The sequence below is a fragment of the Rousettus aegyptiacus genome, unplaced genomic scaffold, assembly GCF_014176215.1.
Source record: "Rousettus aegyptiacus isolate mRouAeg1 unplaced genomic scaffold, mRouAeg1.p scaffold_m13_p_15, whole genome shotgun sequence".
In the NCBI taxonomy this organism is placed as follows: Eukaryota; Metazoa; Chordata; class Mammalia; order Chiroptera; family Pteropodidae; genus Rousettus; species Rousettus aegyptiacus.
In genome coordinates this window covers 20798716-20826191 of record NW_023416290.1, presented here as the reverse complement: position 1 = coordinate 20826191, position 27476 = coordinate 20798716, and the positions used below count along the sequence as shown (strand labels likewise).

The 27476-nt window shown below is 36.0% G+C and overlaps 1 protein-coding gene and 1 pseudogene across 2 annotated transcripts in view; one reads left to right on the top strand and one right to left on the bottom strand.

Annotated features, from left to right (window-relative positions):
* LOC107518244 (ST18 C2H2C-type zinc finger transcription factor) overlaps positions 1-27476 on the bottom strand; it is a 124248-nt gene that overhangs the window by 50965 nt on the left and 45807 nt on the right. For both annotated transcript variants that reach the window (XM_016159738.2, XM_036232851.1), the window contains exons 5-6: positions 11218-11417; positions 4387-5178 (exon numbers count right to left, since the gene is read on the bottom strand). In XM_016159738.2, coding sequence (XP_016015224.2) covers positions 4387-5178; positions 11218-11417 — 992 coding nt within the window. The remainder of the gene's footprint in view (positions 1-4386; positions 5179-11217; positions 11418-27476) is intronic.
* LOC118612359 lies at positions 10008-10126 on the top strand (annotated as a pseudogene).

The window sequence follows — 27476 nt, the reverse complement described above, 5'->3', positions numbered from 1 at the left end:
AAACATAAAAAAAAAAAAAAAATGTTTTCAATTTTCTCGGTTTCCTAAGCAAAGGCTTGACATGGGGCAAAGGAGTGTTAAAATACAGAGATGGTTTTAAGTTGTCATATTTCAGATTATAGTTGGAGCCTCATTATGAAAAATCAATTCTACACGATAGGATGCATGCACTCCTGAAAAGAAAAAAAAAAGTGGAAAAGAAGAAAAAAAACTTTTTAACACAAACTATCTCCTATTGAAGGAGTCTGGTAAAAGCCAAGTTCACAATTACAAAACAAAGAAGCCACCATATCTGAGAAATACCTCTCTGGCCTTCTCATTGTGGATCCCCAGAAGCATGTGGCCCTAGAGTTCAGGTCTCAGTGCTGCTCCTGGACATGTGTGGGACCTGCTCTGACAAGAGTTAGGACAAGGAGTCAAGAATGCCATCTCTGCCATGCCCAATCCATCAGCAGGGCTTAAGGGCTCAAAGTTCCAAAATGCCAATGGATTGCCATTTTGGATCAGTATGCAGTGACTAGGAAGAAGCTGCCGATTTTACTCTGCAGAAACTGAAAACAGAGTCAATAGGAAAGAAGTCTTGACAAGGAAATGCTCTCGCGGGAGATTCAGAGGGGAAGTACAAAGAGTGGAGTCCGCCTTGAGTGGTCTGGAGAGCGGAGCGCCAAGGACCCAAGGTTAGGGCGGGGGCCGCAGGTGCAGCCAGGTGGGAGCTAGGGACACCTGGTAACGCATTTGCGGCATGGGATGGCAGCCTAGAGGGAAGGCTGAAAACGAGTTCGGGTTTTAATTTGCTGGCACACACATTGCTGAGGGTTAGAATAAGGCTTATATAAATATATAAACTAAACGTGGACTAACATGAATACAATGGAGGTTAGAGCTAACACAGAAGAGGCCTTCCTTAGAAAATTTCATACCCGTGATTGAGATGGTAGATGAACTTAAAACAGAAATGCATTCTTATAGACAAAAACTGCCCCCCCCCCATTCATAGAATGACAATACCAGTCATTGGGACAAGCCTGCCACTCAGCATTCCCAGCATTTAGAGGAACCGGAAGCAGAACCGGCATGGGGGCGTCAGGGAAAGGACCAGTATGGAACGCAGGCAGCTGCAGGTTTCTCAGAATGTGAAGTATCAAGAAGCATGAACACACTTGATGCTGAGAGTGAAAATAAATAATCTGTACGATCCTGTTGCCAGAAAGCTTCCGACTATGGAATCCTGGGGCAGAGTCCTGCCCGGAAGATGCAGAGGGCACATATGCTCCTGCTCCAAGCGTGGCACTGAGAGCAGGGCAATGCCTCAGGGTGCAGCCGTCTCCAGGGCCGAATATTGCGATGAGCAGGCGTGCCTCTGTGCAATAGCATGCCACCCCAGTTGTTGGACCATAAACGGTACTAGGCAGATGGGCACAGCAGGTTGTATGTAATGCAATTATTTGGGGGCATGGTTTCAGCAAAAGGGGAGGAGCCAAGAATCCTTCAAGTTATCTATGGAGCACAGGGGGTGGGGATAGTGAGAGGGCGGAGAGCAGAGAGGAAAGAAAGCTCTAAGTTGTGAGAAAGGAACAGCCAAGACCGGGATGCCTTGAGTAGCAGGCATTTTTGTTTAATGAGAGACAGAATTTAAATGCCATGATGTCAAGAATGTACTCTGCATTCTGTAAGAGACAAAGGGACATGTTAAAAGGTTTGACATGGTCTGTGATTTTATTCATATATTTTTTGTTTAATCCAACAAGGTCAAATTTCAAGTTGATTTGGGATGTAATATGTGTAGAACACTAGTCAAAATCTTTGAAGTTTGATAATAGTGAAATATGAGAATTCGAAAAAAGGAAAAGCAATGTGTATTTTGATGCCTTTCCTCTCTTGGATCTCATCCAGGTGAGGCCACATTTCTAAAACACATTGAAAGGTTTAGACTCGAGTGTTTCCCCTCCTTGCCACAGTATTTGTGTACAGGAAGCCAGAAAAGGTGTGGGAGATAAGGCAGGACTGGCACCTGACCAGGTGTGGTCCACTGACAGTCCATCATGCACCTTTGTCTGCAAGCCTCTCCTCTGTGGGTGAAACAAAGATTCTGATGAAATGCTCTATAGGGCAGAACCTGTTTGCAGGATAAGAAGCCAGAGCTCCCTTGACTCTGAGGCCTGGCTCCTCCTCTTTGATTTTCTTTGTAGAATGCTGCATAATGAAGGTGACCTTATACCCTGGTGACCTTATATCCTGGTTTCTTTGGGACTGTCCTATTCACACCTGATATACTTGTGCAACTGTTCATATCACTCCCCTGCACTCCAAGTGTCCTAGGCTGTACAATAAATCATATGGTGACTCTACTTACATTGTGGCCTAAAGTCTCACTAAATGCTTAGTAGTAACAGGATAGCCAAACTGTTTTTAGAGTTGCTGACTTATCTGAAGTCTTGACTAAAACAATATTTTTAAATTCTAGTGTTCTCTCCTTAACAGTAGAGTCACATGCCAAGGTGTATGGAAAGTCAGGATGGTATTTTGGAGAGCACTGCTATCATTTGGGACAAGTGTTAACTTATAAGCATGGAATGCATAACAGAAAAAAGCCACTGGCTCCCACCTCTGAAACAAGGAACAAGACAGTGAATACTTAATTTGGACTCTGCAGGCATCCTCTAGGCTAAGCCTATAACTTCAACTTTTAAAAATATGTATTTATTTATTGCCTCTTTTAGATAAGTCTGGTCTGGATCTCCTTGCACAGGTTTTTAACACCCCAAGGCAGGACTACTGATTCATGCAGCCCCATTAGTAATTTAATAAGTCTCTAATATGAAGTGTCTACAAGCTCAGATTCTATGGCCTTGTTAATTTTTGAAAACAAAAGTTCTAAAAGTTCTACAAAAATGACTAAAAGATTGTCAAGTATTTTAAGCTATAGAACAAATAATTAAACTTTCTCCAAATACTGGGTTTCACTGGCAGGAAGGTATCATCAATTATAAGATGAAACATCATTTTTTGTGCTAGTAAGAAGGAAAAACTATTGAACATTAAATTGTGTCCCTTCTGATTTCAGAGATGTTGAAATGGGAAAATATGTATCTTAGAATGAATGAAATCAAGTATATTGAAAATTACGGGTTGGGAGAATTTGAAGTAACTTCAATCTTCTTTTCTGGTTTTGTAGTTTGTTAAAACACACACACACACACACACACAGGTAAGTTCAACTGTTGTATATTAGTGTGTACAGAGCTACATACAGTGTTGATATTCTGTCTCTATCCTGACCCTGACAGTATATGTGCATAGCATTACCTTGTTCCTCACTACATGACATTATTTTATTTTTTGTTTTCTAAGCTCTGAGCTGCAAGACAATTATTTGACAAGATTGCAGGTGAGTAATAAAATGTACTTCAAATAACAAGATATATCATTCATTTCTGCATAAATACCAGCAATCAAAACATCTAAACCATGCTAACACATTCTCCTCATAAGCACTTTGGGGCTATAACCTTGATTTTCTCTAAGATACTCCCCTAATTCTGTGGTTCTCAGACTTTAGGGTGTCCAAGAGTCACCTGAGAAACTTGCTTAAAAAATAATCAAGTTCTGGAGCAGCGAGTCCAATAGAACCCTGGAAATATTCATCTTAAACAAGCCTTCTAGACACTTAAACACCAACACTTGAGAAACTGCATTTAACCTTAGAAATCATCACCAGGCCCACCAGGTGCAAAGTTTGGGAGGGCTGAGGAAATTATCTTTATGAGAGAGGGGATACAATTTTCCTAAAGTCTGAGGAAAATTTCAAGGTCTCCTCCAAGCACATTTACTCTGTCATTCATGTTTAGCCCAGATATTTGTGGGCCCTGGGTAAAAAGCATGGGGCTTATAAAAGCATTAACATCCAGTTTTATCCTAAGAAGGATCAGATCATCCTGCCTGACTTGCAAGTAGTTTGACATTATTTTGAAGCTCATAGGCAGTCAGATGATCCCAGAAAGAGGATGAGGGAGGAAAAATAAATTTCTGCAATTGATTTGATTAATACAATGATATAAAATTCTATAAGTACTAGTGTACTTCTAATATGTCCAATAAAGTACTTTTTAAAAATTACTATATATTTTTAAAAATGAGTCAAGTTAAAGGAAATAGAGGAAATAATCCTTTTATCATGTGCGAAAATACCGCAAAACTGTAAGCTTGATCTGAGAACATTCTGGAGAGTAGGAACAATAAGAAATTGTTTATTTTATAATATAAGTTGATTTTTAAATTGTGTTAAGTTGTCAAAAAGCTATCTGAAAGAAGTTATTGAATCTTACTAATTTTTTCCTAATCTTAAAGAAATTTTATTTCTAAAATAAATGCAAAAACATGTCTTACGTTTATTGTTAAAGATTTGTCTTCCACTCATGTCAATAACTTTGGTTTGCCTCCTTTCCCCTGTTAGGTGCTCCAGTAGAAACCTGTCCAACTCCTTGTAGTTGTTGTGAAAAACACAACCTCGTTCAGCCTGCAGAGCAATTGCCTGCTCCAGCAAACTTAAGTTCCCCTTGGCTTTCTCCAGGTCAACAGATTCTTCTGTCATCACTGCCAGACACTGGTTATCATCTTCCTCCATCCCAGGGAATGAGGGCTGGGTTTTGCCATCCAGTGGTTCTATGTGAGCATTCTGTGGGTCTCTCCTTTCTGGTTCAGGATCACATTTGTTTTCACAAGGGATAAATTTGTCATCTTCGGTTTTTATTTCGGGAACTTCTAATAGGTCTTTTCTATTATCCACTAAAATATACTTTGTGCCTCTATGTGGTTTGGTTTCTTCTGAGAAGTTGGAGCCACTGTCCCAACCATTCTCTGCACTTTCAGAGTTACTTTCATTGTCATCGGAGGAGCAAAACCTTAGCTGGGAGTCATTGATTTTGTCTTTTCCATCATCAGAATGAATCATAAAGCATTCATCTACGTCATCACTCTCTGTTTTTAGAGACTGGATGCCACTGTCATTTAAGTTTTCATTTATGGTCTGAATAGATGCATTTTTTTCAAATTTCCCCAAGTTCATTAAAGATTTGACCACGAGTTCTTGGTAACAGCCATATCTGTCTTCCTTCCCATTGGAGTTTTCTTGTGCAGTTGAATGAAGATTCTCATCAATAGGTTTCATCATGATTTCTTCTATGGAAAGAGAAAACCAATATTTGAGAAACAAGAAGAAACTTATTTAAATTTATTTATAATTTAAAATTATTTTAAGAAATATTTTCAAAAATATTTTAAGGAAATATATGTGATATATGTGAATATGTAGGCTCTATCCATTTTAAAAACATTTGGGGAGAAAAATATATATCCTCTTAAACAAAACAAGACAAAACAAAACAAAAAACTTAGATCTTAATAGTCTCAGAATTACCTTTAAGGATATGAGCTATTAGAATTTTTAGTAAATAAAGAACTTAGAGTCTTTAGGGTACTGAAGTAGATACATAACAGTAACAGAGTGCTGAATGTTAAAATTATTGTTACTGTACCTCTTATATTTATAAATCTTAGCCACCTAGAAGGAAATAAAATATACACAATACTATACATTTTAAAGGAAATGTTCATCAGGTTTCTGTTAATGTGGCTATATATTTTCAAAGTTTATTTGGTTTATGTTTTCTACCTTCATAGTTTCTCAAATATACTTTCAGATTTTGTGGAATGTTAGCTAGAATACAAAATAGATTTACATAGAGAAAGTTCTAAAGCTTTTAAGACTTACTGAACACTTTCATAATTGTCACACAAGAATTCTAAGCCAAGAAAAATATAAGAAAATGAGAAAATTAGCATGATAAAATAATGTCCTAAGTAGTAACATATTTTCTAGTTTAGTAATTGTGTGCATTTGTGTAAAAAGGAATAAGACAAGAGATGGGGATGGTTGGAGGACGTTGAATGTTAACTAGTACTTGGTACGGGGCCAATTGGAATCTTGACAGTCAAGTAGCCCTGTGACTGAGAACAGGCTCCCAAGTCCCAGCCTGTCTAGGACAACCCACTAGATCTCCATTGTCCCAGTGCATTCTCGGCAGTGGCCCAGTTGGGGTGACAAGATTGTTTGTATATCTAAGCCAGCGTATCCAAGCCTGTCCCAGTGGAAACGCACCAAAAAATCATGCAGATTCTCTGGTGACCTAACCATGGCCCAGCATGAGGTGTCGTCTGGGTAGCATGGCACCGTGCACCACACACCAGGCTGAGAAATGCATAAGGCAACCCAGCAATGCTCCCCTTAGTGAATGCTAAGACAAAATTAATAATAAATAAAAAGGAAGCAGGATCATTTCTGTGTCTCAAAAGGCAGGGTGGGGGATGGGAAACACTAAATAATAAGGCCCCTTGAAGACTGTAAAGATGCCAAGTGAAGTGCATTCCGTGTTAATAAACATCTTTGGAGGGAAGAAAAGCGCAGCCATCCCGTGTGAGGGCTGCAGGAGAGGGTGTCTGTGCAGAAGACAATGTGCCTTTTTTTGTCTCATTTAATTTTTTATAAACATTGTCTCTGACAAGGACACTCAAAAATACATCTCCATCATCTTCCTTTCTGGTAATTATCTCCCTAAATCAACACTGGACTGCCAGGATCAAGTAAATATTGCCATAGTAACTAAAAGCATTTTTGGATGAAGGGAAGAATTTAGTCACAACACCAGACCCTTTAAATAACACTGATTATAGGGTGCAGTCTTTTGTTGGGATCTATTCAACATAAACTGAAAAATTTAACATTTTACTTCCTAGAAAAGAGGCTGGATAAACAAGCACATAATATTTCATAGGATGGTTTATCCTCTTCTGAATTCATATCAGAGGAACTCCAGGTTTAAATAATATATTAAACATAGTCTAAAATGCAAATGAAGTTTTTCTCAATATCACGGTTGGCGATTAAGAGAAGTGTAAAGGGTTATGATAATTTTAAAGTATTATGAACTACAGAAAACAAATAAAAAGCATTTTCAGTGAATATGCTCAATTCATTGAACTATTCTCTCACTCCACTTAACTACCCACATGTGTACAATAATGATTTATAGACATTATACCTAATTATGCATATTTGGGCTGTGTTAGAGTGCTAACAAAAGCTCTAGAAAGCAACAATTACCTCTGTTGCTTAGCTACATAGTTTAAAATATTCCTATTAAGTGCAGATCACCAGAGAGGCGGGAGTGACAAAAATGCACATGTGCACGACAATGCATTTCACTGTGCTGCTGCCAACTGCTAGCATTTTGGGTCATTTCCAGTTTACATAATTGTTTGGTTCAACTGTTTGTTATATGCTAAAAGAAAATATTTATTAATTATTCTTCAGAAAAAGAGGAGTCCTGCCGATAGAGGTGCCTACGTGCAATGCACATGATGGCTTCCAGGAATGGTCTGCAAACCTGGAGACCAACTTTCTTTGTACCCACCCCTCTCTGGCTTTCACTGTAATTATAAGAAAAAAAAAAAGTTGAGTGAGCTTTTGAACCTGACAGATCTATGACAGGGCACTTGTTTCTCCTAGCTTTGTAATGGGCTGCCTACTTTTCTTTCTGCTAGTGTGTTTGTATTTTCCCAGGTAGCCTAGGCTTATTTTGTATTTTTGCCACTGAAATAACTAAAAGATCACTGCCTTCAGAGAGACCTAAGTTTGATTCTAGTCCTGGTTCTCGTCTCTACGTGAACTCTGACAGGTCCCTAAACCCTTCCGACCTTGGTCTCATCATCCGCACATAAGGCATATTGTAGAGGTCACACGGGAGCTCATGGAGGGCAGGTGACATCTAACAGGTTTTCAGTAAATGATGGCTCTCTTCCCACCCCCTACCCCAGATTCCATTTTAGAAGACAGTAATGGGAAAAGGTACATGGGACCCTCCATGTAAATGAGGCAGAGCCTGTTTTTTTTTTTTGTTTTTGTTTTTTTTCATTTAGAATAACTAGTGAAAATAAGCCCTGTGAAAGAACACAGTCCACAGGGCCAAGAAGGCTCAGCCCAGATGACCACCCATGCCACACATGCTACGGCAAAGCTCACCAACTGCCCCAGGAAACTGGAGGGTCGATCCATAATGCACAACGTGGAGAGAAACCTCTTTGGCTAGAAATCCTCTGAAAATCACAACACATTTTCAATTTGACTCCTTTAGTATAACTAGATTTTATTATAATTAGATTTTTATTCAATTTCTGTGACTAAGTCACTTTCATAGGTAAGCTAGTTTTCCAGGTCTCTTTAATATGTAAAGGTTGCTGGGAAGAAAAGCCTTAGGGAAGTAAATTTGTCTTTCAAAGTTCTAAAGTCAGAATGGCTTTTCTCTTATTTGCTGTCTGTTGCAAGATAATATGTGTTAAAAGTACCATCTCAGCCCCTCACACTCCTGTAACTGACAGATTTCCCTCAATCGTGAGCTTGTGGCTACAAAATGGGGACTCCACACTGGGTTAATCTCATTTCAAAGTGATCTTTCTTTTCCTTGTCTGCATTGGGAAAGCATACCCTTGTCCTGCTACCTGGTAGTATTTTGCAAGCGTGGCTTCTCTTTGCCCCAGTGAAGAGGGGTATCTGCTCGGTTTTGTTCATCATCCTTAATGCAGATCAGCAGCTCTTTGAAAGATAGCCAGTTGAGAGTATAGGGTGTAGTTTTGCCATTAAATTAATACAAGCTCATGATCTAGCTTTCATGAGCATTATACCCTCTCTATCATCTGAACTGCCTGCCGAAGACATGATTGGGCATATACCTGGCCAGGTAAAGACATTGAGGTACTCAGAGTAAATGAGACGAGAGATGAAAAGCCCTAACACTGGATTTGGGCACTAACTTAGCTCTCTTTCCTTCCAGAGAGTGAGGGTAACTTACTCAAAATACTGAAGCCAAGTTAAAGTTTTGTTCTTTTAACTAGAGATAGGAGCATCTGTGACCTGTCATTTCTGGAAATGTGACTTTGTGATATAACGTTGTAAAAACTTTGCTCAGTCAGCTTTCTGAAAGTAGTCATAACTCAGGGAGAATTAGATTATGGAGCACAGTTAGCTGAGAAATAATTATCTTTCTTGTCCTTCAATTGTTTCTTAATTACATTCTTTTCTACACTTACAAGCTGCATTACCTTAAGCATTAAATCTCTTTGGTCCTCAGTGATTTCATCTGCAAAATTGTGACCACAATCATGTCTATCTCATGTCATTTTTGGGTGGATTAAGTGATATAAGTTATCATTTTATATATTAAGAATTTAAAAATAATGGCCAGTACTGCTATAATTTCAACATATTCATTATTAGTAGTAGTGGTTCTTGTACTAAAAATAATTAACATTTGAGAACCCACAAATAGATGTCCATTAGTACTTATAATTGAAAGTTTAACTGAGTACGTTTTAACAATATTTTTTTTGGTTAATGTAAGCATCTATGATGATCACATGACTGCAACAGAAGGCAGGAAGTCAGTGGGAAGATACAGTCCTTGAACTCATGGCACTTGCAAGAATGAATTGGTATAAAATATACCAATTTTTAAAAACATTTAGCAAATTAATGTTAGCAAGATGAACTATATCTCAAGTCTAACTACACTGATTTAAGAACTTTCTAGATTCAATCTGCAGTTTTCATGAATCAACAAAAAAATCCAACTCAAGGAAACAAAAAAAAAGTCAGAAAATTTAAACACTGTCAAATCAGAATACCTTTGTTTTAACAGACTTTCAAACTACTTGAAAACCAATATTAGTGGAGATCTGATGATTCCGATCTTAGATTTGTGCTTACTTAGTCGATATGCTTTACATTTTTTCTGTTAACACCTATTGTTATTACGATAATTCTGTGTACAATACATATTTGTAATTTAAAAATCCCTTTGTCTTTGGTTTGCATAATGCGTACTTCTTTTCAAATAATTTATTTAGTATACTTTGATTCCTTATAAAGTCACATTCAGAAAAAACGTGTATTTTTGGTCTATGGCCATGTTACCCTGAACATGCCCAATCCCATCTGATCTCAGAAGCTAAGCAGGGTTGGACCTGGTTAGTACTTGGATGGGAGACCACCTAGGAAGGCCAGGTGCTGTAGACATAAAAAATAAAAAAAAATAACGGATTGTAAACTGACAAGGTCCTTGGAATCTATGAGGTCAACCAAGGGTTGCCTCACCTAAAAAGAAAAAAAAATAAGAAAAAATAAGAAAAAAACTTGTATTTAATAGAACATAGAACATATGTTCACCTAATTTCATTTTCTAATGTCAGGTTTCCATTTATTTATTTATTTCATGGATTTTTTTTTTGAGATATTTTGTATGTCCTTCAATTTCTGCCTCATGCTCAAAGTAGTCAGTGCTATTCTGACTCCTGGGGCACTGGGACTACCTGGGACTACAGTAATGACCATGAACTAGGGAGAACCACATCCTAAAAATTTTAAGTAGTAAATACATATCTGTTAGCACTTAACAGCACCTGATGAGTGAGTGAAGAATTGAATTCATGAAACATAATGTGTGCCTATAGATAAATTAAAATCATTTATTTTAGAAATAATGCACAGTGATAAATTTTCTATATTGTATCATTTTCCTACTAAAGGAAACTCTAGAGTGTCAACTTCAGTTCTCTTCTGCAGTCCATTGTTAGAATATTTATTTAAAAAATGTTAAAAATATTACGGTCACAGTCCACCAGCATTGGTCTACATTGTTATCATCAGTTACATTTTGGGGAGCTAAATAATATAGATGTTTATAAAACAAAAATAAATGTTTTGTTCATATATGTCATATCATATATATTTTAAAGTTTAAATATGTCCTTTTATTTTGAAGCATTCTTTCAGACATTATACATCCACCCTACCAGGGAATGAAGGTACTCTTCGACATTAAGGCTTAGTACCTTTAAATGTCTTCAAAAAGAGGCACAGTCTGATCCTGTGTTTTGAAAATGGACTTATGGCAAGGATCCTCTGGTACTCATCTCTAGACATTCTACAGTTATTGATTTAAAAAAAATTGGCCCCTCAGTAAATGGATGTTAATGAAATAAATGTTTGATTTTGCTTCCAAATTAGAATATGCTCTGACAACCACAAGGACTGTATCTTTTACATGAGTTAAGACTGAGTTTTGGTGCCAGGGAGTAGGTAACATTTGGGGTGCTTCTCCTTGCTACCTGTGGTAGGGTAATCGCTGGTTTCCAGGATACCACCATCCTCCTCTGGCCCGACCCTAGAGTCATGTTCTTCTTTGCAGCCTGTGTTTGGGCTGTAGTGTCGGGGCTTCATTAACAGAGATTTTCTCTTGTTGACTGGAACACCCAAAGCCTGCTCTTCAGCTCTCCTTTTCTTCGCCAGCGAGCAATCATACGCAGCACTGTAGTGATTGAGACAAATTAAGAACATGGTAAAATAGGTTACTGCTATTTGCCATTTGACACTATGAAGTATAGACCATAGTCTGTAGAAACTTGGGGATGAAGGTTTAGGGTTTGTTGTTGGAACCGACACACAAAAAAAGCCCATTCATTGAAGTGATTGTGGATTCTATTTTACTTCCTATCAAAAGAGTTTAAAAAATCATCCTTAATCCTGAGTAAGCATATGTTAATCTGTGCTTTGCTTGGCACTATACTAAATACCCAGGGAGGAATGAAACAAGATTTGCACTGGTTTGCTAATCCGAAGAAAGAGCTAATGTGAAAAAATATACACCAGATACAAAAAAAAAAAAAAAAAAAAAAAAAAAAAAAAAGTCCAGTATGAATAAATCACAAGGTTTTCAATAGTTGTTTGCTTCCCAAACTGGTTATCTCTGCTACAGTTGCCCATCAAACTTGAGATGTCACATTCTGAGATTTGACTTGAAAGAAAGGAGAATAAAGGGAGGGGACAAGTTATGAACATTCATAACAGTCACACACAAAATAAGTAAAAAGATATAACATGGCATTCTGCTTTTTCATTCTTACCCATTTGGCACACAGAACAAACACACAAAAGGAGGAGAAATAAGATTGGATTTCACAAAAATGAGCAGGAGTTTATCTTACTCCTGTCCTCATATGATTTTATTTGGAAATGCTTCTGAGGGTGGCCCTTTCAAAATGGATTTCCAACATACAGCTCACTCAGAATTAATGTAGTTCACTCTATGTATTGAAGTTAAGACAAACATTCTTTTGGCAAGATCCAGGGAACCAGAGGGTTTAGCCAATAGTGAATCTATGAGAGCTATTTATTAAATGCTCTAGGGGAAAAAAATGCAAGAGCTTTAGATGGAAAAGGTTCAGAAGAGAGGATCCTTGACTGAGAGTAATAAGATATTACTTACTCCATCACTAAAAAATGATCAAATATTCAGTAACATTATTAAATAGATACAGGCCTTAATTTGTTCTCTTAGAAACATCAATGCAAAGATGGGGGACCCACTAATGAGAATTATTTGGTTATAGTCATAGATTAATTCTCAAATTCAGAAGAATAGATTAAAAGACTTCAGAGGGAAAAAAGTGTTATTCCTTCTATGGAGAATAATAATTTTGGAAGGAGAGATAATTCAAGAGGGCTGGAAATCTCTCTAAAAAAAAAAAAAAAGATTAAAAATTGGAGAATTGAAGGTTATTCTGAGAAAAAGAACAATAGTTCCTAAATAAACTAAAGTGCTTTGTAAAATTTCTCTGATGAGCCCAGTGTCGAAGTAATCATGCGCAGAAGATGGAGCAAAAGAGCATATAACCAGATGACCATAGGAGCAAACACACGCCTGTATAAGACGACTGCAGCAAATGAAGCCCTGAACCTGCACGTTTGTCCAGGAAAAGTCTACAATGTGCAGTTGTGCTGTAATTAGAGTGAGCACAGAAAGGCAAAACTATCCCTATACTAGCCTTCTTTGTCAAGAAGATTGACCTTTGGAGGGAGAGGGGCCAAAGAAACATATCAAAAGAGGATAAGTTTCCTAGTTATGTGAAAAGAGTTCAAAAAGTTTCCTAATCTAGTTTAAAGTCTCCTGAATCAAGTATATTTCCATCAAAGGTGTTCAGAAAATATGCAAGAATACTAAACCATTATCTCATACCAAGAAGATTTATAGAAAATGAGGCTCCTGGCAAATGTCATTCAGATATTAAAGCATGGAAAAAAAGTGGATTCTAAAATCAATTTAAGCATAACATTTGTATTGAGAAAGAGGCTGAGAAAGTTTATGATGAAAATTAGTCATTGCCAAGAAACACTGATCAATGAGACCTGGGGTGGTGGGGGTAATTAAAAAGAAGGTCACTAATCATCAGAGAATTGCAAATTAAAATCACAATGAGATATCACCTCACACCTCTCAGAAAGGCTATCATCAATAAATCAAAGAATAGCAAATGTTGGTGAGGATGTGGAGAAAAGAGAACTCTCATATACTATTGGTGGGATTGCGAACTGGTACAGCCACTATGGAAAACAGTTTGGAGGTTTCTCAAAAAATTAAAAATAGATATACCTTATGACCCAGCAAAGAAAACCAAAACAATAATTTGTAAAGATCTATGTACCCCAATATTCATGGCAGCACAATTTACAATAGCCAAGATATGGAAGCAACCTAAATGCCCATCAATAGACAACTGGATAAAGAAGTCATTACTCAACCATTAAAAAAGTGAAATACTACCATTTACCATGACATAGATGGACCTAGAGGTTATTACACTGAATGAAATGTCAGACAGAGAAAAATAAATACCATATAATTTCATTTATATGCAAAATCTAAGGAACAAAAAGAACTAATAAAAAACGGACTCACAAAAATAGGGGACAATCTGGTGAAGGTCAGAGGGGAGTGGGGTTGAGGGACTAGGAAAATGGAGTGAAAAGGGGTAAAAGAAGTAAACTTAAAAAAAAAAAATTGGCCAGTCAGAAAGATGTCATTTCTTTCTTTGACGGTTGGGGTGATGAATGAGGCTGAACATATACTACCTGTAAGATCCTTATAAACTTTGTCTTGTTAACCTTATTATCCAAATTTACTTACAAAGATAAATTGCATTCCCCAAATCGCATATCCAGCAATGTGTCGTGTTGATATTTGAATCCGTCTGCTGGGCCCCAAGGCTCATGTTCTCTTCTACATTTGCCAAATTAGAACAATGATTTTGGGTAATTTCCATAAGCATTTGACAATCGAGTAAAGTAATACCTGGATAAACCAGCCACCTCTCTAACAGGAAGGAAGCTGCCTAATACAGGGCTTTGCCCAATGAGTCAGGTGCAGATATATAGGACACTCATTAGATCTGGAGATGTTACTGAGTTACGACAATGAAAAACATGTTGCAAAACGTGATTAAGACCCCCCCCCCCCCAAATATCCATAGTCTGAACAGCAAAATGAAACTCATGAAAAGACATTTAATGGTAATAAAAATCAAGTTCAGTACTTGGGTCCAGATAACTGTGCAAGGATAAAGGAGACATATAAGGTTTTACCAAATGTACAAATTTAGCTTAAAATAAATTATTGTATTTGATACTAATTGTGTATGAAGTTCCCTAAGTAATATTAGCTGTGTAATCTGTAACAAATAATTGAATCTTTTGGAACACCAAATTCCTTATCCATCAAACAGGAATAATAATTTTTATATCACATGTTGTAGATAAATAAGATAACCTTTGTGATGATAAGGACAAAAATAGGTCAAGACAGAGCTGCTCTGACTCCCAGCTCAGTGCTCTTCGGACTCCAACAGCATCAGGTTGATGTCGCTACTATGAAACATCACAAGTGCTCTCCCTGGTACACTGCACTGATTTATACATGCTTGTATGTCCATGAATGAATTTCCTTTTTTACATATTACTTATATTTACATAAATTACATTAGATTTATACATAACATTTGCTGTAAATCTCACACTCTGTGCATTTCTCCATTACAAAATAGCCACAGCCCGGGCAGCATTTGGATCTAAAATAAAAGGTTTTATAATAAATATTACCCTTTGTGTGTGCATAGAAAATGGTCCCTTTTCCTAGTTTTCCCTGAGGGCACACTATTTTGGCTTTATTGTGACACTTCACTGTGACATTGCAATGAGGGAAAGCCATGCTTTACATGTCACTGAAAGAAATGCCACAAAATGCTAACATATCTTCTCAAGGTTGCCAGAAATAATTTCCACTGGGTTGTGTTTTCCCATCTGCGGAGCTCTGAAATGTTAAGGAAATAAATGAGCTCTATTATCTATATTTTTCTAGTAGATGAGAAAGAAAGAGAAAAAATACACTCACCACTGCATTTATTGTTATGTTCAATCAAACTGTTGCTTTAAACATCCAGAGTTCACCAGGGAACTTTATCAATACACCAGATACCATATTTCATATCTATGCTTTTGATTTTAATAAAATATCTTTAAAAGATCTGTATTTTTACCTAAGGGGTTTTTGGTTTTTTTTGCTTATATATTTGAGAAATGTTTTCATTTAGAAACTCAAATCCTAATTTGAAATGGTATTCTCTTTGTTAACAACATATGTCTGAAATTTTATTCAAAAAATGATTAAAGAAAACAATAATTAAATAACATTAATGATAGATTCAGTGCTGGAAGTATGTTTAGAAGTCAAATTCATTAACCTTTCAGCTTTCAGAAAAGATCACAACAAATTAGGGAACTGTAAACCTCCAAAATCTGTCCAGTAAGCACTGGGCTCCAGAACACTTTTCCATCTTGTTTTCCACAGTAGTAAATTCTAAGTGCAAGCTACCAGAAGATATGTAACATTAAGAAATGTAGCTTCAGCTGTAGATATATTCTGAGCACACCCTCAAAAGAAAATAACAGAAAGATAAATGAAAGTTATTAATCCCTGAGTCCAAGGAAACTATTTACATACTCCAAAATTTCCATGGAAAATTCACAGTGGGTTTTCCTACTGGTTTACTGGTTTCTTCAAATTAGGCAGAATACCACAGACTTGTGGAAAGACATCAGGAACTATAAATTAGAATTAAGAAAGAAAAAAACAAAAATATGATGTCTGAAAAAGAAAAAAATTAAACCATTACTTTTTTCAGAGACATAACTGTGTTTAAGAAAACCCAAAATAATCTACAGGTAAAACATTAAAATATTAAAATAAGGAAGTAAAGTTAGTGAGGTCGCTGTTAAAAATTACTTGAGCTTCTATATACCAGCAGTAAAAAAATTTTTTAAAATAATTTAAAAAATAAAATCATTTAATACATAGAAATAAAAAATACTTAGGAATAAATGTGACAAAAGGTGTATAAAACATATAAAACAAATAACATTTTGAGAAAATAATAGACAAATAAATGGAGAAATATAAAATGTTTATGGAATAAAACCTTTAGTATTGAAAGATTTCAATTCTCCTCAAATTTATCTATTAGATTCAATGCAATCCCAAACAAAATTCTAAGATTTTTTTAGAAATTAACAAGTTAACTTTAAAATTTGCACAAAAATGAAAAGAACCAAGAATAGCAAAGGTCATCTTGAAGAAAAACAATCACAAAGTTGGAAGTCTTATAGTCTTGGATTTCAAAGTTTCATAAATCTGTACTACTTAATAGGGAGTTACTGATGCAAATATAGACAAATGGAATAAAATAGATGTTTCATCTATTGGGTCAAAAAATAGACACATATCTATCGTCAATTTATGACAAAGGTGTCATTGAGGAAATGGTTACTTCTTCTATGAATGATGCTAGCTCAATTGGATATCTAGCTGAAAAAAAAAAATAGGTCTTGACTTCTACCTTATAGTATATACAACAAAAATTCCAAAACGACTATGGATTTAATACATGAACTGCAGAACAATAAATCTTCTAGAAAAAAAAAAAGTTAGACAATATTTTCATGACCTTAGCAAAGATTTCTTAAGCAGTTTACAAAAAGCATTAATTTAAAGAAAAAAAAACTGATAAATTAGAACATATTAAAATTAAAAGCTTTTATTCATCAAAAGATAACAACCAGTAAGTAAAGCCTCCGATCGATATTCTGTTTCTTGATCTGTTTACATAAGTATATTTAGGTTGTAAAGATCCACTGAGTTTTACTCTTATGTATATGCTCCTATATGTATATTATACTCCTTAAAATAGTTTTTAAAAGACTGATAAGTGTGACAAAGTAAGCCAAGAGCAGGGGAAGGTATTTGTAATTCATACAGAATATATAAAAAATTCTTCCAAATAAATATGAAAATGACAACCAATGTAAAAAGTAGGGAGGCATATCACAGAACTGTTACACAGATGAAGAGGTACTCAGGCTCTTTCATCTCCAGGGAAATGTAAGAACATTTGCTTCTTAGCTAATAAAGTGAGTACCATAAGTGATATCTTCTAAAACTTCTCCCTTTCTATCACCAAAATAGTAAATCCAGAACACTATATTCTAGAAGGAATGGCAAAGATTAGTGCCACCCTTAAAACTTAGAGGATGCATGGTTGGTAGTCCTTATAATTCATCTGAGGCATTCCAGATGTCTTCATTATAATACAAGAAAAATTACTGTATCTTACACTTTTCACCACTGCAAAGGAAGCACAATGACATTGGCTTATTTAGGTTCAATGTATTTTATACTTGAGAATACTGCTCTGACCCATGCATTGAGTGTCAAGGGAGGTGGCCAGCTTTGAAAGGCCTGCAGAGCAGATCCAGGCTGCTCTAAGGACAGACTTACTGGTTGGACAAAATTTGGTAGAGTTTATGGTTTGTTTGAAGGTATTCGTAGTAAAAAGAAAAGATGCTAATGGAGTTAATGGCAAGATCTAATGGAAGAATAACAACACAGACCCACAGGTTTGTGGCTGAAGGCCATGTCATTTGCAGCAAAGAATTATACACTATTCAATAAACAGCCCTAGTAGAGAAAGGATTCCTGACCATGAGTCCAGAACTGACCACCACGAATTAGTTTCTGTTAGATCTACCAAGTCATAATGTCAAGAATGCACAGAAGTAATCGATCTTAAGACACAAAGTCCAATATTGGGCTGAAGCAAGTCTAAGGGGAACAAGTAAGCTGTAGACCCTTATGACATCCCCCACTCTGGTGGCAGCATGTCATGCTCAACTGCTACAAATGGGGTGTATGTAGGACTCCTGACTATCAGATATAAAGGAAGAAAAAAGGTGAGCTTGTTAAGTGGATTGGTTCGGCATCTGAATACAATCTGAAAATAAGTGGCAGGCCACCACTCAAGGGTGGCTCTGAAAGGAACAGAAAGAAGAAACCTTCCCAATGGCCAAAGCTATAAGGCAGAGCACTGGTTTAACTGGTTCTCCACTCTGTGTGGAGAGAAAAGTTGCCAAGTTAACAAAATATAGGAATTCATAAGCCAAGTGAATAGCTTAGCTAGTCAGGCAGGAATAGGAGAAGAATGATTTCGTTCAAAGAGCAGGGCTGAGGAGGTCTGAGGAAAAGGCACGTGGGTGAACATATGAGACAGGATAAAATGTAGTCTTTGTCTTGCATGATGACACCCATCAGAGAGCATATACCAAGGAATAAGCATTTAACCACCATCTAGACAGAACGGCCTAGTAACAAGATGTTAGCCAGTTTCTGTCTTTAGCTTTCATATATCAGCATAATGGGGTCATTAATGAAGAAGACTTAGTGGCAGGGATGGAGGTCCAACAGCATGGGCTCCCACTAGGACTGATTTAGCTGCTCTCACAGCCCAAGATTCAATCTGCCAACAAAAGAGATAAGTGCCAAGCTCCCAATATGACACCATCCCTTGAAAAGACCAATCGACCACTCCTTTTCACACTGGAGGGGGCAGCAATTCAACTTAACTACAACTTATACATATTTTGGATATGAATTTGCATTCTCTACCTTCAGTGCCTCAGATGCTACCACTATCTGAGGGCTTACATAGTGTTTTCTCCTGCCAACAAGATATTCCCATATATCTTATTAGACCAAGGGACACAGTTAGGAAAATGATTATGGGAATGAAAGTATTAGATATGATGTTATTACTATTTACCACACATTCCAGACATTGCAGCCTGATAGAGTAATAGAATGACCCCTTGAATGCATAGCTGAGATGCTAACTTGGAGGTGACACCCTGCCAAGATAGGCTACCTTCCTGGGAGGCAATATGCAGTCTTAATGATTATTATATAATGCTATATCCTGGATTGTTTGAATATATGGGTCCAAGAACTAAGGGGTGAAATTAAGAATGGCTTGGCTTACCATGAATCTCAGTGATTAAACTGAAGGATTGGTAAATCATTTGCCCCAAATCTTGGCCCTGTGGGTCTAATAATCCTAGTCCCCAATGGGAGAATACTTTCACCAGGGGACACAGTAAGAATCCTAATAAACTTTAAACTCTGACTACCTCTCAGGTCACTTGGCATCCTTGAGCTTAGAGATCAATAGGCAAGAAAAAGAGTCACCACTCTGGCAGGGTAATTGGCCCTGATCATTAGGAGTAGGAAAGTTGCCATTACATTTTGGTGAAAAAGAACACATTTGACACCCAAGTGACCTCCTGAGGTATCCCCTGCTTCTTCCTGGCCCACACTTGACAGCAAATCAACATGTGCTGCATCCAGAGAATCTGAAAGTCATAGGGACCAGGAGCTCAGATCCCTTGGGGATGAGGTATGAGTCAGGCCACCAAATAAGCCAACTAGATTAGCAGAGGTACTTGGCAAGGATAAAGGAAACAAATAGAAGATTACACAGATAGTGAACTTAATATACAAAGTAAGTGGATTTGAACTTTGAAGGAGTACACCGTGGTGGATACTAGAGCATGCCATGTCCCTCTTCCCACTTCAGGACTAAGGTATCCATTTCCCCCACCTAGTGAAAGTGGAAGCTAATGGATCCCTCAGTCAGAGAAACATCTATTCCAAAATTACATGCCCATGGGGGCAGCCCATATTCACCCTTGTGTTAAAGCAGAACAAGCTCTGATAAGCAATCCCAGCCCCAGAACTTCCAGCAGGAATGACTGAAACTTCTGCTGCAAATGCATTGCCATTCAACTTCTCCCTCTGCCCAGTCCTGCTTCCTTTTTCGCTTACAGGTGTTGCTGCTAAGAGTATTTCCTAAAACACTATGTTAAAATTCCTGTCTCACTCTGTTTTTCAAGGAACCTAACCTGGGACAAAGGCATGATGAGATTAACCCTGAAGGCTGAAGTCATGTACTGGAGGTTAGGGTGGAAGTGCTGGGAGATGTGGAGTTCACCCTTGACCTACAGGACTTGGATTTAGTCCCTCTTACAGTCTGTTCTGAAGGCCTAGGTAGAGGATACATGGTCTTGGCTGCAGTATGTGGGTTTGCTCTGGACTCCATTTGAAGCAAGGAGAGGAAGACAGAATTTATTATTATTCACTTAGAAAACCAAGAAATATTGATGCTTTTGACTTAAAAGACCAATGTGGAAAAACACGTGTTTATTTGACAACACAATGTATTGTTTTGACATATGGTTTTCATATTGCTGCACTGGAATATCTATTCATGGTAATCTTTATCATTTTTATTTTCAATTTTAAAATCTAAAAAAATGACATACATATTTCAGTGACTTTTCCAAGGAACCTGTTATTAGCTCAGTATAATAAAGAATATAAAAGTGTGAACATGGTCTCTATTTGCTAAGAACTCATAGTCTGACTATGGAGAGAAAGTAAACACATGAGACAACAATAACTGACAAGCGAGAATATGCAATTAAATTTGAAATAAGTGACACAAGCAATATGTGAGAGAATAGGTCAGAAATGAAGTAGACTGGATGAATACTCTTCTCCCTGTGTTTTAACAGATAAGCTTCCTTTTAATGATCTAAAATATCACCAACTGAGATCTAAGAATCTCATTAAAAATAAAGAAAATGTGATCTTAATATTATGTTTTAGAAAGATGAGTTTTCAATATTTTTCCACTGTACATTTCACAAAATGAACAGATTATCCTAAATGCCTATATCATTTTTGGTAAAAATTTAGGCAATGTGAAGTCATTTTTCCCCCAGACATGATGCCACATTTGATGCAATGCTATATCCTCTCTGTACATTTTTAAAATTTAATTTGAGGAAGTGGTCACTTCCATTCCTGAACCCCTTTGACCCAGCACTCTTTTCTGTGGATACTCAGACAATTTACAGCAGCTGCTTGACTTCACTTTTAGAAAATCAGGAGACAGGAACTGGTAGAAAAGCCAAAGTCACATGTTCATTTGAAATAAGCCTCATGATTCCTGAGAGAGGTAAAGGCCACCATAATTGATAGATTTACTTTATGCAGTGAAGACTATAGAGATATTGTTCATTCTTTGAGCATAGTCCCTGAAGTTCATGAGTCAGTTTTCTCAGCTATGTCTTAGAAACTGTTCTGACCATGCTCATATGTACAGAGCTATACCAAGCTATAGTGTGCCCAACAGTAAATCTAATTTAAGCTTCTCCTATTACTCATGTCATAAATCTAGTATCTAAGTTGCTATTTATTGGTGGTTGGTTTGCTGTCATGGAACACTGATTCCATTGGCAAGGTTATTTGATAATATCAGGTTTACAAGAGGTGAGAATTTTTTTCTCATAAGACCAGAGATAATAGATGCTTTTTCCTCATTTAATTGGGATTAAGTTTTGTGAATGATAAATTAATTGTATAGTATCTACAAGTTTTTTCATAAACCAGTCAAGCTATTAAAAGCCATACTGTAACAACAATAACAGAAACAATAATAATAAACTCTGAATTATTAGGTAATAGTTAAGTGGAGCTAAGAAGACTGCCCACAAACCTGCTGCTGCCCTCCTGTGACAGGTGAGCAAGCATACCCTCCTTTGAGATGTTATTCCAGCAATGTTGTCAAAACACATCGATTCTATGCCACCATAGCATTTAGCATTTAGCATGGGTATAAAACGTAACACTTTGCTCTGTAAATCTCTTTCCTAGTAACCTGGAAAGATCTGCAAGAAAAGAGAAACTGTTTCTTGTTCATTTTTTATCTTCAGTGCATAGTATAAGGCCTGTGTCTTAGTAACATGCTCAGTATATATTCACTGAAGTTGAACTCCACCCAAATTTGAGCATAAAAAAATGACTTTGGTGCAAACATGAACCTAAGAAATTGGCTTTCTCCAGGAGATGCCTCAAAAAGCTATCCATTGAATGTACAAATGATATGTCTGGCCCACCCTGCGAACTTTTGTTCCTAGTTCCCCTCACCACTGAAAGTATGCTTTTGCAAGACAACCAAAAAAGAGACAAGAAGTAAGTTAACAGTAGCAGGTCAGGCAAGAAATCCCAGCTGGTCTACACGAAGATTGACCAAATAACCAGGACATGATGAACAGATCATACTATCCTCTCTAAGACCACAGACCAATAATGTAGTTTAAAAGATAATTCAATCCTCTTGTGAACCAAATTTTCTAAAGAAACAACTATTTAATCATTAATTAAAACATGAAATAATACACCAATATTGGGAATACAGGCTAATATAAACTTTAAATTTTATCCAGTTTATACCCAAAGACAAACAATATATCTCAGTTAAGTAATGTGGGAACTATCAAACTTCTTTTAATTGATGGTAGATTGATTAAACAATTCAGTTAATGATTAGCCACACTATAACTTAGTCATGCACTATATTAATAGTCCATTGGCCTTTTCAGAAACATAATATGTGAGTCATAGGAATTTCTCTAAGAGAATAGAAGTTAAATATATTGAGATAAAATTAGAAAATTAAAGACAGCAAAGAAATGATCATTATAGATTTGCGAATCAGGATACTGAAAGAATTCAGAAAGAAGTTAAATACAAAGGAAGATTTGTTATTTTTACTGGTAAATTTGGCTTCATTAAAGCCAGACTGTTTGTTATTTTCATTTACATTTGTTTAAGTATACAAAAGAATAAAATAGATGTGGTTTTATATTATTGTTATCAAATAGCAGTATAAAACTAAAGATATTAAGAAAGATTATACATAAATGATCTTATTTTGATATTGAAGAAATATGAAAATGAAATTCACATAGTTCATAAGTGTTTTGCTGAAATAATTATTATATTTGAGAGGAAGATATTTAAAATAAGCCTTACTTAAAAAAAGTTTAAAAGAAGATTATTTCATCATCTTAGTTGGTCTATGATAAGTATTTTATTATAGATTACATCAGCTAAAAAATTAAATGTGGTCAAATAATAATGGAATCTTGACAATTTAAGTTAGATACATTTGTAGAAATGAGTTCAAAGCGGCTCAATCAATAATCTGAATTTTTTTTTTTGTTTAAAGTTTGTATTCCTAACCAAAAAATAAAATAAAATAATGAGAGCCATAAAATTCCATGATAATAGAGATTAAAAATCCTGTATTTTACACATTGCGTGAGTATTTAAGACCATAAACTTTCATTGTTTGTGTATTTGCAAATGCCTAGTTATAGAAGAAAATAAGGTATGCCTTCCTTAAATTTCCCTAGCACGGTATTTTATATAGAAATTGTTCTGTCAGCAGAAATTTTGTTAGCAGAATATGCTTGCAAAAAAATGGTTAAATTAAAAAAAGCAAAAGACTTAGGTGCTACTTAAGGAGGGAGTTGAGTGTGCCCCCATTCTTCCCCTTTCGTCCTACCTCCCTGGGCTGGGTCTATACCAACGCACAGTATGCCAGGGTACCTCCTGCTTTTTCCCTAGGAGAAAAGTGTTTTAACCCCAAACTTCAAATTTGAAAGAAAAGAAGTCTTAAATACAAGCACCTTCATATTATTTTCTAATCACCTCCATAAATGATACAGAAATACTTCATTAATCCTACCACTTAATCAACATACTATTTTATTTTGTTTAGTGAATAATGATATCCTGTATGTCCTCTCCCTGACTGTGCAACTTATTTATACTTTATATATTTGTGTGTAGCATAGTTTTTAGGGCTTCCTAGAAGTCATTAAGTATGTGTTGTGATCATCTAGGCACTGTGCAAGCACTTTTTGAAGTTGGAGGAAAAGCAGAACTCTTCCACATACACTTTTAAAGAAGAAACAGTTAACCTTATCATAAAACTTAGAGATCAAAATGAATAGTGGTCATTTAATAATCAGAAAGACATTGCAGTATTATTCATGGTAGCCAAGACATGCAAAACAATCTAAATGCCCCATTAATGAATGATTAAACAAAGACTCAGCCATAAAAAAAGATGAAATACTGCCATTTGTGACAACATGGGTGGATCTTGAGAGTACCATGCTAAATGAAATAAGTCAGTCAAAAAAGGACAAGAATCATATGAGTTCACTCAAATTGGATATAAAGCAGAAAGGAAGAAACAGCAAATAAAACTGATAAACACAGACAACAGTATGATTACCAGAGAGGAAGGGGGTAGAGAGAGGGTGAAGAGTATAAAGGGGGTCAAATTCATGGTGGCGGAAGGAGACCAGACTGAGTGGTAAGCACGCAATGCAATATAGAGATGATGTATTAGAGAACTGTACACTTGGGACTTACATGCTATTAATCAATGTTACTCCCATAAATCTGATAAGAAAAATCACAATGAGGACTTTAAGTTCTAATGGAGATTGTCAAAGATACTGCAGAACCACTATCCAGGAACTAGCAAAATTCCATTTCAAAATTCCTATTTTAGCTCTCGTTTTTGAATGGGAATATCAGAATTGAGTAAGTGACAGTGATTGTAAAGTACACACAGAAAAACCTCTGCCCTAAAATAGTTTTGAACAAAAATAACAAAGGTGATTAATATTTAATTCATGATCATGTGAATAAACGCAAGATATGTAAATTCGCCAGATGATTCAGAGGGGGGAAAAGTTTGTTGTGAGCAACTTATAAAGAAATTATCTCTATTGTGCACCAAGTCCAAAACTATCAAATACAAGTTCTTATTTATGGTTGTGATGCAGATACATCCTTATTAAGGAAAGTGATCTTGTTTATTCACAAAGTAAAAATTATTAACTAATGATAGCATTTGGAGTTTTTTTGTTACTGTGGGTCAATCACTCCCCCAAACACTCAAGCCAGGGCCACATAGGTAAAACTGACTTAATTTAGTAGGACTGGAAATGAAGATCAAGAAACACAAAGGTTTAATTAGTACTGTAACGAGTAATGTATAGGTGTCCTATTCTCTTATATGGACATTTTTTCTTTTTCCCCAAAATGTGCATACATGAACTCTTTCTAAGGAGCAGGCTCTAAATGGTTATTGAGAATGACAGAGAATGGAGCTTAATATAAGATGAAACATTTTATGCAAGAATTAAATGTTTTTTCATGCAATAGATAATTATAACCATATCTCACATATTAGACATTAATACAGCGGTTTCTTTCTCTTTGAATTATAATTAACTCACTACTTCTAGGTAAAATTTATGTATATATAGTTTTATTAGGTATTATTTATATTTGTATTATTTTTCAGTAAGAAGGAGAGTTATATTATTTTTGTCATCTAAACAGATTTTATTAATGTTGACCTTTTCATTTTTTGCCAGTTTCTTTTTGTGGCAATTTCTGTTGTAGTTTCTACTGTAGATATTTCTCAATGTTCAAAAGAATGTTTTTCTCAATTTCAATTAAGGTGGGACTAGTATTTAGAGTAGAAATTTTCAAAAGAAGTAAAGATAATGTGAAAGGAAGGAAAGGTGAGAGAGAGGAAGGAAGTATATGAGATGGAAGTGATCAGAATGAAGGAAGGCAAGGAGTCTGAGAAGAAGAAAGGAAAGAGTATGTGTATATGGGGGTGCACAATTAGATAGTCAAAGACCAGCAGAATAAAGACGCTGAGAGGAATTAAAGAGGGAAAGACCAGGAGACAAAGACACATCAATATAAGGCAAAAATACACCCACTGAGGGGAAACTGAACAAAACAGGCACACATACAAACACAAAGACAGAACATTAAGTAATATGAGTAACATAGACAGAACTTCATTAGGTAATATGAGTAACATGGTAATTCTGGCTTTTAATTACTGATAAAAGAATTTTTAAGAGTATGTGGCTGTTTTATGACTACTATCCTCAATGCCAACTTTATTTCTTGACAGTTACTTGAAGGCAGATACTTGGTCCATAAATCTAGTTTGCCTTCTTGGTTCCCAGAACTAAAAAACTAGAAACTTACAGAAACACAAGGGCTTTGCTCTAAAAATAATTGTCTGATATTTGCAATGGTTCCATTTATCATTTTCAACTTCACTGAAACACATTAAAATCACTTCACATAACTTGCTGTCATGCTGGAGTAATATTTAAAAGGAAAAATGTTAAAATAATGCAGTGATTACTGACTTAGAAGACACCTAGTTTGATATATTCTTATGATTATGTACATATAAATGCATGTGTAATATCTTTGTATATATGCATAAATATACATATATTTACACACACAAATCTATGAAATTTTTCAAGTATCCTTTTGAATCAGAAATAACTTGCTCTTTTAAAAAATATATTTATTTTAATTAGTTTCAAGTATACAGTACATTGGTTAGATATCTATGTAGGTCATAAAATGATCCCCCCAATTACTCCCTCTCTCCCCTGGCCCTCCACTTAGCCATCATATTAATGCTACCTGCATTCCCTCTGCCATGCTCCCCATCCCCGTGACCAACTATCAACCACTAATTTGTACTGCTTTAACCCTTCGCACCATTTTCCCGGCCCCACTATTCCCGTCGCCTCTGTCCATCACCAAATTGTCCACTAGATTTTTGAGGTTGTTTTTGATTATTTTGTTCTTTATGTTCCTTGGATTCTGCATATAAGTGAAATTATATGGTATTTATCTTTTTCTAACTTATTTCACTCAGCATACAAACCTCTAGGTCCCTCCATGTCAGTGCAAATGGTTGGATTTCATTTTTTTAATGGCTGAGTAATATTCCATTGTGTATATATATAAACCATAATTTCTTTATTCAATCATCTGTAGATGGGCATTTAGGTTGCTTACATATCTTGGCTATTGTAAATTGTGCTGTCATAAATATTGGAATGCATAGATCTTTACAAATTATTGTTTTGGTTTTCCTTAGAAAATACCCAGAAGTGCAATTGCTGGGTCAAAAGAAATAACTTGCTTTTAAAGGCTGTGCCTGATATAGAAGTACTCAAGTAAAAATTAAACCTACAAGTCCTACTTGTCACTTCCTATAATCAACCCTTCGATGCACACCTGTTCCTTCCTTCCTATCCACCACCAGAGAGTCTGAAAAACCATTCCTCTTGCCCACTTGTCCCAGCCTCCATTAAGACAGGCTTGGTCCCAACATGGTTCTGCTGTTTCTTAATCCAGCAGGTTAGCCACCTTCCCAAATTTCCCATTTAC